The sequence below is a fragment of the Budorcas taxicolor genome, chromosome 1, assembly GCF_023091745.1.
Source record: "Budorcas taxicolor isolate Tak-1 chromosome 1, Takin1.1, whole genome shotgun sequence".
NCBI lineage: Eukaryota > Metazoa > Chordata > Mammalia > Artiodactyla > Bovidae > Budorcas > Budorcas taxicolor.
In genome coordinates this window covers 130,812,859-130,832,426 of record NC_068910.1, presented here as the reverse complement: position 1 = coordinate 130,832,426, position 19,568 = coordinate 130,812,859, and the positions used below count along the sequence as shown (strand labels likewise).

Genomic DNA, 19,568 nt, shown 5'->3' with positions numbered 1-19,568 from the left:
AAAAAATTAATACTATGATGACTGGAAACCTGAGAAAGAAGAGGAAAGGAGAAGGAAGATATTATTTGAGAGAAAGGTGTGGAGAAACCAGATAAAACTCTACCATACTTTTGGAAAATGGAACTGAAGGAGAGAAACTGCACAGCCAGCACTAGCTGTCTCACTAGATAAAGTGTGGTAAAGAAGGGTCAGTGTTGAAGATCTGTTTGCAAATACTCCTCCATTTATTCTATCAACTGGATATTAATTTTGCTTAATAAAACCCTTTCATAAAATGTAAAAATATATCCTTGGAGAGTTAAACCTGTAGGCTCTTGTTATCTTCACTGTGAGTTACCATAATCAGATTGTGTACAACTATGTAAACCTAAGGAGAATGTGAGTTTTAACAAAGTATGAAACACTTCAGAGCAAAAACTATAAAGATCTCTAAAACAGTCTTACGACAGAATGACTGAGAAGGGTGGAATGATGAGACACTAAGGAAGGGTAAGAGGAAGTGAAAAAAATACCTACTTTAAAATTTTGCCACAGAAAAATAAGAGGTTATGACTCAATGATCTTAAAGTTTCCTTCCCACTCTATAATTCTATGAGGGTTATTATGCAAAGAATGAATGTTTTACATATCAAATCATAATATATTATATTTCCTTCCTGGAATCTACACCATCCAACTATTAAAGCAAAAGAGTTCTATTTCCTACCTCAACAACATAAAAGAGGAAAATGTATCAAAACTAGTTCCAGAGGACAAAAGAGCTTTCTAATAAATTAATAGTGCACCCTTCAATACTGTGATCATTAGTATTTGATAGATGACTGAATGAAATCAGGGGTCCAAAAGAGATACAGATATAAGAATGATCCAAAAATCTTTCCCCAGAAATACACTAAGAACCACCATCAGCCAGACACCAAAAGTGAAGACAGGAAAGAATATTTCCCTACCAACCTAAAGGCATTCTCCTTCCCATTTCCCTTTGCCCACCCCCGCCCCCCCATCTACTTGTCACCTTACTACAGTTGTTCCTTGAGTAACACGCACGCACGGGGCTGAGATTCACAGGTCCACTTACATGCGGAATTTTCCCCCACTAAATAGAGTACCTGTATTTTCATCTTACAGATCTTTAAATTAATGAAGTATGGGAGAAGCATGTGTTCCATTAGAGGCCACATATATGGAATCAAAACACTAGAGTTTCAGTCTGATTCTACCCAACGGCTTCCGCTTCTGGGCCTCGGGTGAATCGTGTATCGACTCCCTGGTTTTTGAGGCAGAGACAGCAATAAGTGGATTTTCCACTGCGCGAGATCGACACCCCTAACCCCTGCGTGGCTCAAGGGTCAACTGTACCTTCCTTTCCACCTCTGAATCGGCCACCAGTCAGCTCTGACTCCATCCATAGTCGCCTCTGCAGACCTACCCCACATAGCGTCCCTTTCTACTGCTGTCGTGCTTAGTCGCTCAGTCGTGTCCAACTCTGCGATCCCAAGGACTGTAGTCCGCAGGCTTCTCTGTCCATGGGGATTTTCCAGGCAAGAATACTGGAGTGGGTTGCCATTTCCTCCTCCAGGGATCTTCCCAACCTAGGGATGGAAACCAGGTCTCCCGCCACCAGGGAAGCCCTGCTGGTCTCCCTTAAATCACTCCACTCAGAATTACCCACACCTGCGGCTTCCATCTGCCTGCTTCCACCGGCCCCCTAGCACTTTACGGCTAAAGCAGCGGGTCGCACAGGGCACCCCATTCTCTCACAGAATAAGAGGATCTGTTCGAACACGACTTGGAGAGGGTTGTGCTTCTGCACCCCCAAAACCAGAAATCCTCCCTTTCCCCTCGGGCGTCCTCACTCACAGCGCACAGTGTGGAAGGCGCAGCGAGGCTGCTTCTCAAAACTGCCCCCTAACTTGAGAACTCGCTCGCGGCTGTCAATCTGCGAAGGTCCAGCTGCTCCATTCATCTTTCTCCTGCGGCTCTGACTTTGCCTCTGCTGCTGGCGCAGACTACCAGTTGCCACCTCAGCCTGTTTGAACCAGCTGCCCCTGCTGCTAACAGTGCAGCCACCACAGACTCCGCCCCGCGCCAGCCGAGCGCCGTCCCACTGGGCGCTGATTGGCTTCCTGGGGAAGGGTGCCCCGCCCCTTGCCCACGAGGCTCCTGGTCCCTGCGCCAGCTTCACGCGTTGCGACGCACGCAGCCCCCGGGAGGCCGAGCTTCTGAGGTACGCCCTGGGAGCCGAGTTCTCTGGTGGAGCGACGCGAGGCGGGAATGAGGTAGCCGACTTGAAGTGGCGTCTGGGGAAGGAGGCGGCCCCGGGATACCCAGAGGGCAGGACCACAGGCTTCTGGACCAAGTGACCGGGCTTTTAGGAGCTATTAGAGGCAGAACCGGCCTTTTTGAGATGTGGTGTGGAAACTGAGGAGGGGGAGGGGCGGAGAGTGGGCGCGAGGCCTGATGTCTTGTCTGAGGCCTGGTAGCGCCAAAGCCGGGTCTAGAATCAGAAGTAAAGGAGCCCGTGGCCTCAGAGCGCAGTCTATGGACCTGACTGGAGGCGACGCTGTGACCTCAGCAGTTGTTATTTGGCCTTTTGTTCCTAAGGAAGTTCCAGGTGGTATTAATACCGGGATGCGGGAGCGGTTTAGGGGAGGTTGTTAAGAAGCGGGGATAAAGATTCAGTTAGGAACTACAGGTATTTAGGATCAGTTGCAGCTAGGTTGCATTGGGTTGCCGTCTTCATTTCTTTTTTTCACAGAGATCCTTGGCGTTAAGGGCACGGCCTGGAAAAAGATTCCCAGAAGATCAAGGCCAGAGAGCTTTTGCTCTGGCAACAGGGTAATAGCATTAATTATTGAAAAATAATGTCTTTTGTTTTTTTCCGTCTGAAAAGTTGATGACTTTAAGGGTAAAGATGACAGATATGCTGTATTAGAGGAGAAGCACCCAAGAGAAAGCTTACAAATGGTTGCTATAACAGCGGTGGCTTTTCAAGGTGATTGAAAACTCCCTTTCTTAACTGCTACGTTCTCCAAATTGTCATATATTTTTCCAGGCAGGAAGATGAACGTGGCAGCCTCAGCCTATCTGCTTATCTAAATTCTGCTCTTTTAAAGTGTACTAAGACTGTTTCCTGTGGTAGTTAAGCGCTCAGGTTCTGGAGCCAGAATCTTTGGGTTTGAACCCCAGTTTCATACTCCACAGAGTGACTTGTGTGAACCAAAGTTAGGTATGCTTATCAGTAAAATTTTTGGAAAAAAATAATGGTTCTTATAACTTGCACTTTTTCAGAGGATTAAATGAGGTAGTACAAGAAAGCATTTAAAACAATGTCATAAAGTAAAAGCTCTCTGAATGGTTATTGTTTTTGAGATTTGACTGTCATGTAACATTTTAGGGCCATCTTTGGTGGCTGCCTTCTTTTCCAAATTTTAAATTATTCCAAGAGGTAGGAACTATTATTTTGTTTACAGGTTAGAAAGCTTGTTCATGGAAGCCCAGTCTTCTGACTCTGTATATTTTTCATCCTTATCTATATCATGTATTTTACATTTAACATATTTTATAGAATTAAATATTTTATTTTACATATGTATATGTATGAGTATGTGGACACTTTTCTTTCCTAACCTGAATGTGAGCTGAGAATCTGTCCTGTATAAAATCTTCGTGACCCTTACCTCTGTCATAGAGCCGTGTGCTTGTTTGGTGATGATGATAATGTTTCAGTAATGTTTTACTATGTTAACCAGAGATCAAGAACAGTGTTATAAGTCTGTCTTACTTTAAAAAGGCTTTACAGCAGAAATCTAAAGTTTCCATCATATAACAAGGATAAAAGTAGACGTCAAGAAATTGAAGTTTTGGAATACCCCAAATTTGTGTGTTTATTCATTCTTTCAATCTACATAAATATTAAGATATTAAGTACCTACCACCCACCAAGTACTAGTCTATCCTCTGGGAATATAGCAGTGTATCAAGGAGATAAGAAGGCAGCCACCGGGAATGGTATGAGTTTTGCCCTTGTGAACCTTACCTTCTAATGTGAATTTTCTCTAAACATATATTTAAATAAACTATATTGTACTAGCTAGCCCAGGAAGAAATAGATCAATGAACTAAATAGAATCCAAAAATATATTGAGGTGACAGGTTGCTTCTCTTGTATCCATTCATGATAAATTACCTCAGGAGTTTATGAAAGCTAGGTGCATTTGTTCTTTTTTCACCAATCTGTAATTTCATCTAACCTTATTATAGCTTCCTATCATATACCATTCAGAAAACTAACTTAATGTTTTGAAGGTTAAGTTGTAAGTAAATGAAGATACAAATAAAACAAAATCGTAAAAAATGTAGAAAAATTTAGGAGATTATATTTTAGCTCTTAGGATAGGAAGGACCTTTGTAAGCATGACACCAAAGGTAGAAGTCATAGAGGGAGAGATTGTTATACTTGACTACATAAAAATTGTACATCTTTGGTAAAACGTAATTAAACTTTAAAAAATAAATGGCTGACAAGGATAAAGTGTTTATGAAAGTGAAAGTGTTAGTCCCTCAGTCCTGTCCAACTCTTAGCGACCCCATGGACTATAACCTGCCAGACTCTTCTGTCCATGAAATTCTCCAGGCAAGAGTACTGGAGTGAGTTGCCATGCCCTTCTCCAGGAGATCTTCCCAACCCAGAGATCACACCCATGTTTCCTGCATTATAGGCAGATTCTTTACCTTTTGAGCTACCCAGGAAGCCAAAATGTGTTTACAACCAATGTAAAAGATAAAGGGTGTCTAATCCATGTATAAAAAGCTTAAAGCTTCTACAAAGGAATAAGACAAGCTAATAGAAAAATTAAGGGGTATAAATAGAAAATATCTTTAAAAAAAAGAAATGACCAGTAAACGTGAAACATGTTGAACCTCCCTAATAATCAAAGAAACAGAAATTAAAACAAGATGATACCATTTTTTACCTAGCGAATTGACAAAAATGCAAAATATAACATTATTTACTATTAATGGCTTAGTAAAATGAGCACCTTTAAACATTGTTGCTGGAAATATAAATTGGAACATCCATTTTAGAGGAAAGTTTATTGTCTAATGAAAAAAATTTAAAAATGTGTATCTTGCCATCCACCCATCTGACTTGAAGGGAAAATTCATCCCACAAAGAATTATCATGAGTACATAAGACATGTAGTTTGATATTCATTGCCGCATTCCTTATAATGGCATACACTCTGAATGACTTCCAGTAGAGGAGATGCTTAAATATATTTTGATGCACTATTATGAAGGAAGCATAGCATAATACAGCTATTGGAAAGAATGAGATTAACTCTGTCCACTTTCTTGGAAAGTTGTATGCCTTCTATGTGCCAAGAGTTGTGCTAGGCTTTTTAAAAAAATATTTCCAAAACTTGTTTTTTTTTTTTTTATAATTGATATTTTACCTAATAAGGAATGCTTTCTGGATGCCTATATTATGACCAAAAATGTGAACTATGGTGCCAGTTATGAAGAGTATTAGCATAAAAAGTGAGTTAGAAATAGGTTTTTGGAAATATGTTTCATGTTTTTTTCTCTTTTATGTGGGAGGGGATATAATGAACATTGATATGGAAATTTGAGTCATATTGATCTGTATTTGAATACTTACTCTACCACATAGAGGAGGGGTGGTGGAACGATGAAAGGTTCTTCTTCAAACTTTACTTTTTTTTTAATCTGTGAAGTGGAGATGATTAAAGGCCCTGCCTCATAGTCCTGTTATAAGGATTAAATGAGATAATGCTTATGAACGCACTTCACACGGTGCTTAATTCAAAGTAAACAATGTTATGTTAGCCTTTATTAATTATAAATAAATAACATCTATAATTTTTTATGGTTTCTTTGAGCTTTGGATGCCTTAAAACTTTTTTTAAAGAAAAGGTTTAGCAACAAATTAAATTAGGATGTGGTTTTTTTTTAAGATAATTGATTTTGTTTACTATACTGTTTATAAACAAGCTTTGGTTATTTTATAATAAAATTTCTGAATTATGTGTTGGGAATCCCCAAGACCAACTTCAGGTTCAGTGATTTGCTAGGAGGGCTCATAGTTCTCAAGATATAATTATATTCGTAGCTATGATTTATTATACTACAAGGACACAAAATAAAGTCAGCAAAGGGAGAAGGCACATGAGGTGAAGTTCAGAGGAAAACAGGTATTCTCTTCCAAGAGAGCCCTATCCCAATGGAGTCACATAGGATAATGCTTAATTCTTCCTGCAATTAATTGTGATAATGTGTTGAAGTATAGTCTACCAGGGAAGCTCACTATCAACTTGGTGACCAGAGTATTTATTGGAGGATGGTCATGTAGGTGTCCTCTGCTACCATATACCAGAATTCCAGACTTCAGGAAGGAAAGCAGGTGTTTAACATAAACCACATTATTTAGGCCCAGTGAACTACACTAATATTAAGAAATTGATGGAAACCTCCTGAAATCCAAGTTCTTAGACACCAGCCAAGAGCCAGCCTTATAAGAAGACCTTTGAAAATGGTAGCAGTCTTAGGCCTGTATTGGGCTTCCCAGGTGACTCAGTGCTAAAGAATCTACCTGCCAGTACAGGAGATGCAAGAGATGTGGGTTCAAACCCTGAGTTGTGAAGATCCCTTGGAGCAGCAAATGGTACCCAATAGCAATTCCGGAATTCTTGCCTGGAAAATTCCATGGACAGAGGAGTCTGGTAGGCTACACACGGGGCCTCAAAAAGTTGGACACGACTAAGCACACAGGCACACAGGCTGTGTGCTACACACACAGGCTTGGATTAGCTCTTTTCTGCACACTTTCTCTTTCATGATAAAAGAAAATGAACTCCTAACCTAGTACTGTTGTGCAGATTAGAGAGAGTGAGTGTGAAACACCAAGCACAGTTTTGGACTCTTAGTGCACAATAAGCAGTACCCACTGTAGCTGTCTAGTCAAGGCTATGGTTTTTCCAGTGGTCATGTATGGATGTGTGAGTTGGACTGTGAAGAAAGCTGAGCGCCAAAGAATTGATGCTTTTGAACTGTGGTGTTGGAGAAGACTCTTGAGAGTCCCTTGGACTGCAAGGAGATCCAACCAGTCCATTCTAAAGGAGATCAGTCCTGGGTGTTCTTTGGAAGGAGTGATGCTAAAGCTGAAACTCCAGTACTTTGGCCACCTCATGCAAAAAGTTGACTCATTGGAAAAGACTCTGATGCTGGGAGGGATTGGGGGCAGGAGGAGAAGGGGACGACAGAGGATGAGATGGCTGGATGGCATCGCAGACTTGATAGACATGAGTCTGAGTGAACTCCGGGAGTTGGTGATGGACAGGGAGGCCTGGCGTGCTGCAATTCTTGGGGTCGCAAAGAGTCAGACACGACTGAGTGACTGAACTGAATTGACTGTAGCTGCTAACACTAAGGTATAAGAATCTCTAACTTTAGAAATCCAAGTTTCTTCCTATAAGGAAGAAATGAGAGAAATCTTAACTTTCACTTTTCAAACCAAGCCCAGCTATTGCCGTTTATGTTTCATATGTTATTTAGGGGATGACCTAACTAAGGACTGTTGACCTTTATCTTTCTGATTCTGTTAAATATAGGTGGTATGAGAAATGAAGCCAACAGGTACAGACCCGAGAATCTTATCTCTGGCTGCTGAAGTTGCAAAAAGTCCTGAGCAGAATGTCCCTGTTATACTGTTGAAGTTAAAAGGTAAGAAAATCTTTTTTGTGATTGGCTAATTTAAGTAACAAAACAAATTCTATCATATTAGCATTTGTTTTTAATTTGTTCAGTGAAATCTTAACATTGTGATAAAGCAGTGATTTCTTCATTTTTAATGTATTTTTAGTTTTTATTCAACTTACAGAAATACAGATAGCTCTTGCATTTATTGAGCATAAATAAGTTATCTTATTTCCTTTCGCCTTAGAAATAATAAACAACACACCTTTAGGAAGCTCAGAGTTGAAGAAAATCAAACAAGATATATATTGTTATGATCTCATTCAGTATTGCCTCTTGGTCCTCACTCAAGATTGTTCTCGTATCCAGGGTGGTTGGACTACAGTTTCCCAGCTAACACAGATATTAAGGTAAAATGAAGCAATAAGTCAGCTTTTTGTTGAGGGATATAGTAGATTCTTATTTTGAAATTTGCTTTCTTTTCTTAAAATCTTGCTAACAAACATTGACAACTGCTTCCATGGTATGTTATGGATGTATATTGTTCCTAACTGTACTTGTGAATATTTCACTGTCTAAAATTTCACTCCATAAGCTCTGCGAAGATGGTGATCCTGTCTCATGCTCACCACTGAATCCCAAGGACCTTATAGACTCTTTATTGACTAAAGAATATTGAAGAAACAAAGAGATTAAGACACTGGCTCTATACTGGAAAAACTTAACAGTAGAGATGGGATGACAATCATGTGGATTTATCATACAAGACAGAATGAAAGAGGTGCTGAAATGAAAGGCATTTCAGGAGAGATACAGAAACTATTCATTTCACAGTATATTGATTTAGCTATCTCAAATTTATATTTCATTAGTAACCCAAATCATGCCAATAAATTTAGAAGCAGCATATATTGATCTACTGCCACTCTAGAAATTAAGAGAAAAAGAGATCAAAATCTTTTTTTTATGTAGGAGGCTATAAAATAAGCCAGATGTTCCCAGTGTCTAAGCCACTTCCTAATTAGTAACTGAAAATGTGCAGTACTAATTGGATCTTAGTTTTTGAAACTGCTTACTCATAATTAAAGATAGATAAAGGCCAGATTCAAGGTATACCATTAGGTATACCTTAACAACTGTATATAATATTTTTATACCTTAATTTTCAAGATTATTTCCTGAAGTAAATAAGGCCTTATGTCTTTGTTTTGTTAGATATGTTAGCTCATGGAAATATTGATTGAGCTAGACTCTCAGAAGTAGACTCCACGTCTTAAGAAATCCACAGTTATGAATGTACAAAAATGTGTTTCATTTATTAACATTTTCAGTAAAAATAGTACTTTTAATTAACTTTAGAAATGAAAGGGAAAAGAGAAACTGATGCATGTGGGTATAAGTCTCTTGACCTTCAGAACCAATATGCAAAAAAAAGGACCTATTAGTTAAGTTTTTAGTATACTCAATATGTAGTAACTGTTACACAAGCCTCAAGCATCAGTACTTACTCATTAGAGTACAAACATAGAGACCGTTCTTGGATTGGGGACTTTTTTTGGTATTAGTTTGCAGTAATACTTTTTTATTATTGAACCTTTTAAATATACTCATTTCATACCTAGGGGATGACTTTATGTATGGTTTCAAGAGGACCCACCATTTCTCTAAATGACCTTTCATTGTCTGCTGTGGAATGTGTCTGCTAGAGTTTTTGCTGTTTGTCCTTCCGATGTAGGGAGTATGCAATCAGATATTTCGCAGGTTTTAGGAAAGGAGATCTCTTGGAAAGAATTGGTATAAAATTAGAGTGTTCCATTTCCTAATCTGTCCCTTGTAGACTAATACTACCCTAGCTATTTTTCAGCTGTCTGATGTCTAAAATGTATCAGTTAACATATGTTATTCCCGAGTTAAATTCTCAAGGTATTCTATTGCTTTTAGAATGTGTGTAGCCCATTCACCAAAAACTTGCCTCTCTCTTTATTGTGAGCCAAGTGTATTTTGTTTCCTGAAGAACTGACAAGTAAATTTTTAGAAAATAGACGTCCTAGCTCTAAATACAGGCAAAATTCACACCACTGTTTACTTATTAACAAAGTTGTTACACTAACTGTCCATTAAAAATTCTTTATTGGCTTGACAACAAAGGAAAGATACTAAAAATTCTCATTAAGACACAGTGTCTAGAAGCCTTAGCATTTGTCTAAAATTTGTAATTGGCACAAACTGAGTCACAAACTTATGCTCTTATTTCAGCCATTGCTGTGTGGGCTTGGAACCAGGAGAAGATGCAGAAGAATTTTACAATGAATTACTTCCATCGGCTGTAGAAAATTTTCTGGTTTTGGGGAGGCGATTACAAACATGTTTCATCAACGCAGCTAAGGTATGTTTGTTTACTTAGGGGTTTGTGTTTGTAGCCAAAACTGTTTAATTCTTGAGATGATATTCCACATTGTTTTTCAGATGTGCAATATTTGGCTGCAAGGACAATTGGAGTGGCTTCCAAAGTGGCTCAGTGGTAAATGATCCACCTGCCAGGCAGGAGATGTGGGTTTAATTCCTGGGTCAGGAAGACCCCCTAGAGAAGGAAATGGCAACATGTTCCATAATTCTTGCTTGAGAAATCCAGTGGACAGAGGAGCCTGGTGGACTATATAGTCCATGGAGTTATAAAAGAGTTGGACATGACTTAGTGATTAAACAACAACTAGAGTAATGGATTTAAACATTTTAGCTACAAAAAAACCTTTACAGTTGAAAATTTTACAGTGCTGACTGAAGCATATTGTACGACACTATGCTTTTTGAAGTATCTGCTTTACTACTCACTTTTGAGCAACACCCATAGATATTTGTTTCCATAGCATAATTTCTGCTTTAATTAATAGTAGAGGAAAGTATTGTTCTCTAAGCTCAAGGCTTTTCTTTGTTAACTCCAGTGGTAAAGAAGAATAAAGGTAAACTTTCTATTTGCTCATTCAGATCCTCTCTAGTCAAAATATTTCAGCCAAAACATTTGGATTCATATCAGTCCAACAAATATTTCTTGAGTGAATTATGCTGAATACTATATGTACTTTTTTTTTGACCCATGGATTGTTTTGAAGTATGTTGCTTAGTTTCCAGATAGTTGAGGATTTTCTTGATATTTTATTGTTACCAGTTTCTAATTTAATTCTGTTATAGTCAGATAACATACTGTGTCATTTCAGTCCTATGTCTCCTGCATTGGCAGGCAGATTCTTTACCACTGAGCCACCAGGGAAGCCCTGGATCTGATTTCTTTTTCTGGCTGTGCCAAAAACTTAACTCTGGATTCTTACACAAATCACTTGATTTCATTCTGCCTCTGTTTCCTCCTTTGTAAAATGAATTTCCATCTCATGAAGAGCTCAGACCATTATGAAAGCTTTATGTTTTCATCAAAGCATTTTTAATATTCCCCATTTAAAAGCAGTAATAATTATATTATTTTCATTCATATTGTCCTTCAATACTTTCCATAATACTTTCCTATTTGTTAGGAAACATTATGGTGTTTGTATAGAGATAAAAATTTTTTTAGTATATCCATCAAAGGGAGTAAATCAGCTACAAAATAAAAAGAAGGCCCCTTGACCACAGAAGAAATTAAAATTGGTGGATAAAAAGATGATGACAAGACAAAGAGGATTCAGTGCACAGGCCCAGAAGGGCACAGAAGTAGTGTCCAGAATCCAGGCAGGAAGCTACTGTCTGAGTCCGTGACTCAGGTGCCAGTGGAGCAGGTGCTGGTGTGATAGACAGGCTGGTTGATCAGGAGGACTGGCTCTCTTTGACTTCAAGGCCCAGCCTCTGCGCCCATCCAGTTCCTCCTGTAGCACTTGTTTGTTGATGGGTTATCATGGCATCAGCAGCACAGACTAAAACAAAACAGTTTGGACTTTGGTTTTAAAATTAATTAAAATTCTGTTTCTGCTGTCAAAAAAGAATAAGAAAACTGAACTTATCTATTAATTCTATCTACCTAGTTGTTTGTCAATCATATATATATATTTTAAAATTAGTTGGTATGTTGGTAGTGGAGTACGTAGTGGGACATACATAGGATTTTATGGCCTAAACTGAAAACTTGTTAAAATATACATATACATATATATAGGCATACATACATATGTATATATACACACACACACATTCATACATACATATATTCTATTTTTAAGAATAGAAAAGCACCTATGCCAGAATTTTGAAGTGACTTCGGGATAAATTTTGTTAACCAGTCTCAGAGGCCATGAATTTAAGGTTGACATTATCTGATGGACTTTTAAAAGAAAGTACTAATTTTAGGAACCCAGCAGTATCCTTTGAGATTGGTAGCAATGAAGATTATGTGCCCTTTCTTTCAGTGAAACTGGCTAAGGCAGTTTATTGGACTGAAGGGATTCTTGATCTAATGTGACACTTCTTTCTTTTTTGATTGTTGTTATATTTGTTAGTACATGTCTGTTTAAGCACCTATCTAACCCTGCACTAGAATAATAGGAAGAAAATGCTTTCATTATTATAAAGAGTAACCATAGCAATCATATTTTTGCTGTTATTACTTTTATGCCATAGTACATTCAGAACGTGGATGAGATTAATGGCCTTTATATTAACTTGGCAGTAAAATTATGTGGCCAGGGAAAGACAGAAGTATGAATATATTCTGTTTATTTCCCACTTTGACACATACTGTAATCTAGAATAATTCCTCACTCTACTTTCCAGAAGCAAAGAAGCAGAAAAAAATTGTCATTTATTTATTGGATAAATATTGATTTAACTGTGTGTTTGAACTGCTTTAGACACTGGGTGTATAGTATATAATGGGTGTTTCAGTTCAGTTCAGTCACTCAGTCATGTCCAGCTCTTTGCAACCCCATGAATCGCAGCATACCTGTCCATCACCATCTCCCAGAGTTCACTCAAACTCACGTCGATCGAGTCGGTGATGCCATCCAGCCATTTCATCCTCTGTCGTCCCCTTCTCCTCCTGCCGCCAATCCCTCCCAGCATCAGAGTCTTTTCCAGTGAGTCAACTCTTCGTGTGAGGTGGCCAAAGTACTGGAGTTTCAGCTTTAGCATCATTCCTTCCAAAGAACACTCAGGGCTGATCTCCTTTAGAATGGACTGGTTGGATCTTCTTGCAGTCCAAGGGACTCTGGAGAGCTAAATAACATGGTCTCATGCTCTCATGGAGTCATAGAGTAGAAGCTGCAACTGAAATACACTAAATGCTTTATATACTGACATCTATATGTGCATATTGCAGTGATGTTCAACCCTGGCTGCATACCCAAATCACCCACTTAATTGTGTAAAAAGTAGATGTCTAGACTTTTAACTTTGGAGATTCACATTTCAGTATGTTTGAACTAAAACCTGTACATAGGAATATTTGTAAAACTCCATAGATGATTCTTATGAATGACTGGTATCAAAAAATCCCTAGTGTATCAACTTATAGTTCTTTTGCTTCTTCTATTGTCCCATTTGACCTCTGGATAGCCATCACTTCTGTTATGTATTACTAGCCTTAACCACAGTTTTATAAATTAAGAAAATAAAAGCTTCAAGATTATATACCTCATAAATAGCTAAGATAGATCCAAAAACCTGGTCCTAAGACTCTCCAGAGAGAAGTCTATCTTTTTATTAATTAAAACAATTATAGTGAAGTCAATTCTTGTGTGTGTGTGTGTGTTAAGGGTGAAGAAAAAGATGCATTACTACACTTTTTTGAAGTTGTGACTGATTCTCTCTTCTGGCTATTGGGAGGCCATGTTCAACTCATCCAAAATGGTAAGAGAAAAGATTTTTAATGTAACTGATTGTCATTGTAGAGTCACCTGCTATCAGTTTGATTTTTTTTTTTTCTAAAAACTACTTCATTAAATACAGTTAAATAAAAGCACATTGAAATAACCCCATACACAAAAACTAAAGGCAAATTTGGATGTTCCAGCTTTAAACAGACAACATTAACAATAATATTACATTAAGGGGAATATTGCTAAAATAAAACTTTCTCCTTAGCTTTTTCTGTGTAGCAAATTTAAGATAAGGCTTAATAATTTTAACAGTTTATTCCAGGGGAAAAGTTTTTTATGTTTGTTTCAAAGATTACAGTTGTATTTTAGTCTTAGTGTGTCAGAAATCCTTATGTAAAGAGTATAGATATGATTTAATTCACAGCCTAACTATTGAGGTAAGATTAAGCTTTTATATGGTGACATTTTACTAAACTGGAAAGTTACTTTATAGGCTATTTCTATACTTACATTGAAAAATATAAATATATGTTAGTTTTATGTTTCCTTAAGACTAAAAAATAATTTTTAATAAGTGTGACAGTGTTCCTACCTTCTTGAAAGATTTACTCTAAGAAAAATGTAATGTATAGGAATAATATAAGAACATTGATATTTTTAGAAAGTAAAAATTGAGCTGAATATTAATATTTTATTTTTTACTTTCAGAATTATGCATGTACATCATTTACAGAGTCAGCGAGTTCCATAAGGATTATTTAAAAACACGCAAACGCAGTCCTTGGCCCTCACACCTCTCTCCATTTCCCATTTTCCAAAGGCAATATCTCTCATGCTCAAATACTTCCTTTAAAAAAAAAAGAAACATTATCTGTTCATTTCCCTTTATGAAAAAAATATTATTATAAACTTCTCTACTATAAGAACTATTTTACCAAAATGTAAAGTGCTTAGCTACACTATGGTGTAATACTAAAAACCTAGTTAAAAGACAGCAGGAGACAGAATACGTGAAAAAAGTTTTAAATATGCCATATTCCTTTTCAAAATAATAGCTATAACAAAAGTGACAATATTTCTCAGGTCAGTCTGTCAGTTTAAAACACCAATAAAATAGGTGTTAAATAGAATGTCCAGTAAGTTTTTCTCTCAAAAGAACCACTTCCTTGGAGAAATAGCTGACTGTATATAGGTATGAGGTAGAAAATATGCAAGGTAAGCCAGAAGTATCTTGAATACTAGATAGGAAAGAAGCAGTCAAAGTCTGTTAGGATTTTGTGAAAAGGACTCAGGAGCCAGCATAAGGAGGTTTCTGCTAGCCAGAAATGGGAAAATTGAAAAGTAATGAGGGTAATAACTACAGTGGATTAAAACACATCAATAGAGTGAGATTATTAACTTTAACCTTTTTACTATGGGAAGTAGAATAGTTTAATTAACCCCTCTGTACTCATCACTGAGATTCAATCATTATTGACATTTCTCTAATCTTTTTATTACTTATTTCCTGCCACAATTAAAAACAGTTAGCATTAGAGTCTGCTAGGGAACCAATTCATTTTGAAAAATGGTAACAAATAAAGAGTCCATCATTTATACTGCCTTTTCTTACATATTGATGAGGAAAATTTTTTCTTTATAAACATATTCCAGCTAATAAGTGAAAAGGGTATGATAGAATCATGCTATATTATAACCTTTAGTGAATTAATTATCCATCACTTGTCAACATCTCAAAAGGAGAGACATCAGATATGAAGTGCCTCATTGTAATGTCTCATTATAACCTCACATATGACATGTATATTACAAAAATTCAAACATGAATCATTTTGATCCTGGAGCTCCAACTACCAAGTTGTAGAAAGTCAGAGAAACATTAAATTATGCCAGAGGAATGCAGTTAGCAATAGTAAACTGGGAAGCTCAAAGGACAGTTGACATAACTGAATGTAGTTAGCAAAAGTAAACTGGGAAGCTCAAAGGACAGTTGACAGTTGCAAGGGGCAAAAGGGTAGAGTAGAAACCCATAGGTTAAAAGAAATTTGAAAGATAACTGGTTACATTGTGTGGCTCCTGTTTGGATCCCAGTTCAAATAAACTTCTGAAAATTCACCAAAAAAAAGGCAGTGGGAGCAGGGACTGGATATTTGATAAAATCAGGGAATCATAATTAGTTAGGTTAGATAATGGTTATATTTTATTTTTTAATAATTCATACATAATATTTTGGGAATATATATTGAAATATTTCTGGGTAAAATTATTTGATGTCTTGGATTTGCTTTCAGATAAAATGGGAGGCAAGAAGTAGATAGGGTAGGTGAAACAAGACTGGCCATGAGTTGATCATTGCTGAAGTTGAGTGACTAATACATGCAGGGTCATATATACTACTCTTACACATGTTCAAAACTTTAATTTTAAAAAATTGGCAAATATCAGTTTTTGTTGGGAGACCAAATAGTTATCTGACTATACTTGAAAACAATATACTGCTGCTGCTGCTGCTAAGTCGCGTCAGTCGTGTCCGACTCTGTGCGACCCCATAGACAGCAGCCCACCAGGCTCTGCCATCCCTGGGATTCTTCAGGCAAGAACACTGGAGTGGGTTGCCATTTCCTTCTCCAGTGCATGAAAGTGAGAAGTGAAAGTGAAGTTGCTCAGTTGTGTCTGACTCTTCGCGACCCCAAGGACTGTAGCCTACCAGGCTCCTCCGTCCATGGGATTTTCCAGGCAAGAGTACTGGAGTGGGTTGCCACTGCCTTCTCCAAAAATGAATCTTATAATAAGATAAATGTTATTAAAGTAGAATAACTTCAACAAATTATTTTATCATATTTTTTCCAAAATAGAGAAAAGATATATAAACACTGCATACTACATGATTTCAGTGAATTCAGAATTAAAGAGTTATTAATAAACATCTTTGCTGCTGCTGCTAAGTCACTTCAGTCGTGTCCGACTCTGTGCGACCCCATAGATGGCAGCCCACCAGGCTCCCCCATCCCTGGGATTCTCCAGGCAAGAACACTGGAGTGGGTTGCCATTTCCTTCTCCAATGCATGAAAGTGAAAAGTGAAAGTAAAGTCACTCAGTCGTGCCCGGCTCTTAGCGACCCCGGGGATTGCAGCCTACCAGGCTCCTGGGATTTTTCCGGGCAAGAGTACTAGAGTGGGTTGCCATTGCCTTCTCCAATAAACATCTTTAGGTAGACAAAAATAGAAAAATACACTTACCCCAGCTACAGAGAATTTTTTTGCTATTGAAAAATAAAAAACCATAAAAATATTTAATAATATCAGGTTTTTGAAGTTGTTAGATTTTTTTAAATGGTATCTAGTGAAATATTGGATTATGTAAACAGAAATGAAGAACAGTAGTTAGTATGTGAAAGAAATCAAATATGTCCCCTCAGGAGACTGATGGAGAAAGAAATGGCAACCCACTCCAGTGTTCTTGCCTGGAGAATCCCAGAGACGGGGGAGCCTGATGGGCTGCCGTCTATGGGGTCGCACAGGGTTGGACACGACTGAAGCAACTTAGCAGCCGCAGCAGGAGACTGAAAGAGGAAAAAATGTGTAGAAGCTAGGATAGTGTTCACAGAGCTGCCTTTCCAGCATACCTGATCCCACTTTAATTAAAATTCTAGTCAGTTAATGAACAAAGGACTATTAACTGACATTTAATAGGAATCTACACTGTTTCTAGGCAAACTTAGATAGTGTGTTGTCACCCTGCTTATTTAACTTCTAAGCAGAGTACACCGTGCAAAATGCTGGGCTGGATGAAGCACAAACTAGAAATCGACTGCTGGGAGAAATATCAATAACCTCATATATGCAGATGACACCACCCTTATGGCAGAAAGCAAAGAGGAACTAATGAACCTCTAGATGAAGGTGAAAGAGGAAAACTGGCTTAAAACTCAACGTTCAGAAAACGAAGATCATGGCACCTGGTCCCATCATTTCAGGGCAAATAGATGGGGAAATAATGGAAACAGTGACAGACTTTATTTTCTGGGGCTCCAGAATCACTGCAGATGGTGACTGCAGCCATGAAATTAAAAGATGCTTGCTCCTTGGAAGAAAGGCTGTGGCAAACCTAGACAGCATATTAAAAAGCAGAGACATTACTTTGCTGACAAAGGTCCGTCTAGGCAAAGCTGTGGTTTTTCCAGTAGTCGTGTACAGATGTGAGAGTTAGACCATAAAAGAAGGCTGAGTGCCAAAGAATTGATGCTTTGGAACTGTGGTGTTAGAGAAGACTCTTGGGAGTCCCTTGGACTGCAAGATCAAATCAGTCAGTCCTGAAAGAAATCAACCCTGAATATTCATTGAAAGGACCAATGCTGAAGCTGAAGCACCAGTACTTTGGCTACCTGATGTGAAGAGCCAATTCATTGAAAAAGATCCTGATGCTGGGAAAGACTGAAGGCAGGAGGAGAGGGGGATGACAGAGGACAAGATATTGGATATATCACTAAATTAGTGGACTTAAGTTTGAGCAAACTTGAGGAGATAGTGAAGGACAGGGAAGCCTGGTGTGCTTCAGTCCATGGCATCACAAAGAGTCTGACATGACTTAGCAATTGAACATAACAACAACCCTGTTCTAGGACATTTTATTAGTCTGTGAGAGAGTTGTTAGTTTTAACTTTACAGGGAAAGAAGTAAGATTTTCTGAGAGGTTAAGTGACTTGCATAAGCATGTAGTGCCAGATCTTCATAACTGGCTGTTCAGAACCTAAAAATTACAAACCAAATACTCTTCTGGGTAGTTAGTGATTTTATTATTATTTAAGACAAGGTATTAGCAAATATGATACATTATATAACAGTTAAATTTTTAAGTACATGAGCTGCTGATTATAATCGTCTGAACTATTGCTATTCCTTCATATTCTCTCTTTCACAGAAAATGTGATTGTCTTCACTGAAATCAGTTAGAAAAGGAGACTCAGTTTAAGGATATGTTTTATTTTATTTTTAATTTAAGGGAAGATAACGATACATTCTTAGCTTAGTATTTATTTGTAACTGTCCATAAAAATGGAATAACTGCCTTATTATGGTTATTGAAAAACCAAGTATAACTTTACTGCAAAGTATATCAAGGCAGGAAGTTTAGCAGAAATGCTTATGCTTTGATCTGGTTTTGAAAATACAAGTAAATCCCAGTTGTATCATCATAGAATTGTAATCTTTCTTTTTTTCTCTTTTTTTAGTACTGAAAAGTGATCATTTCTTGCACTTACTGCAAACTGATAATGTTCAAATAGGATCTACAGTCATGACTGTGCTACAGAACATACTACAGATCAATAGGTGACTTGGCTTTATAAAATATATAGAATTTTTTATTTTTGATGAGAAGCATTACCAGTTTTACTAAAATCAATTGTATATGACATTTAAAAAGGTTTGTTATTACCATTGTATTTTTCAATGAATATAAAAAGTATAAAATACTGTAAAAGAAAGTTTATTATCGAATTTGTATCTTATTTCAGAACTTAAGATTTTAGCCCTATCTCAGTCTTAGAGAAGAAAAATTACTGTGATATCTGAAGGAGAATATTGGGATCACGATAATAAATGACTAATCAAATAGCATAACTGACTCAATGGACATGAATCTGAGCAAACTTCAGGAAATAGTGAAGGACAGGGAAGCCTGGCATGCTGCAGTTCATGGGGTTGCAGAGAATCAGACATGACTTAGTGCCTGAACAATCATGTACTTATTTAGCAGACTGTAAGCTCAGTATTTGCCAAGTGCTATGCCCTTCTAGAGTATAAAAGAAGTAACAGATAATTTTTCCCAGGTTAAAATAGAAAGGCAGAGTAAACACTGTTGAAATCATTGATTTTTTTCAGCTCAATATGGATTTGTTAAGCATCTAGTATATGTGATGCCATCCAACCATCTCATCCTCTGTTGTTCCTTTGCCCTCCCGCCTCCATTCTTTCCCGGCATCAGGTTCTTTTCTGAGTCACTTCTCTTCATCAGGTGGCCAAAGTACTGGAGTTTCAGCTTCAGTAT

At 37.5% G+C, this 19,568-nt stretch overlaps 2 protein-coding genes across 2 annotated transcripts in view; one reads left to right on the top strand and one right to left on the bottom strand.

The window, feature by feature from the left end:
• Positions 1-1,981, bottom strand: part of EAF2 (ELL associated factor 2) — a 33,063-nt gene extending 31,082 nt beyond the window's left edge. The window contains exon 1 of the mRNA XM_052648667.1: positions 1,861-1,981. Within this exon, the coding sequence (XP_052504627.1) occupies positions 1,861-1,966 (106 nt within the window). The 5' untranslated portion in view covers positions 1,967-1,981. The remainder of the gene's footprint in view (positions 1-1,860) is intronic.
• Positions 1,982-2,245: 264 nt separating this feature from the next.
• The window catches only part of IQCB1 (IQ motif containing B1), a 40,681-nt gene continuing 23,358 nt past the window's right edge, over positions 2,246-19,568 (top strand). Inside the window, exons 1-7 of the mRNA XM_052642009.1 lie at positions 2,246-2,279; positions 2,759-2,838; positions 7,635-7,746; positions 7,967-8,129; positions 9,976-10,105; positions 13,458-13,551; positions 18,751-18,850. Coding sequence (XP_052497969.1) covers positions 7,647-7,746; positions 7,967-8,129; positions 9,976-10,105; positions 13,458-13,551; positions 18,751-18,850 — 587 coding nt within the window. The 5' untranslated portion in view covers positions 2,246-2,279; positions 2,759-2,838; positions 7,635-7,646. The remainder of the gene's footprint in view (positions 2,280-2,758; positions 2,839-7,634; positions 7,747-7,966; positions 8,130-9,975; positions 10,106-13,457; positions 13,552-18,750; positions 18,851-19,568) is intronic.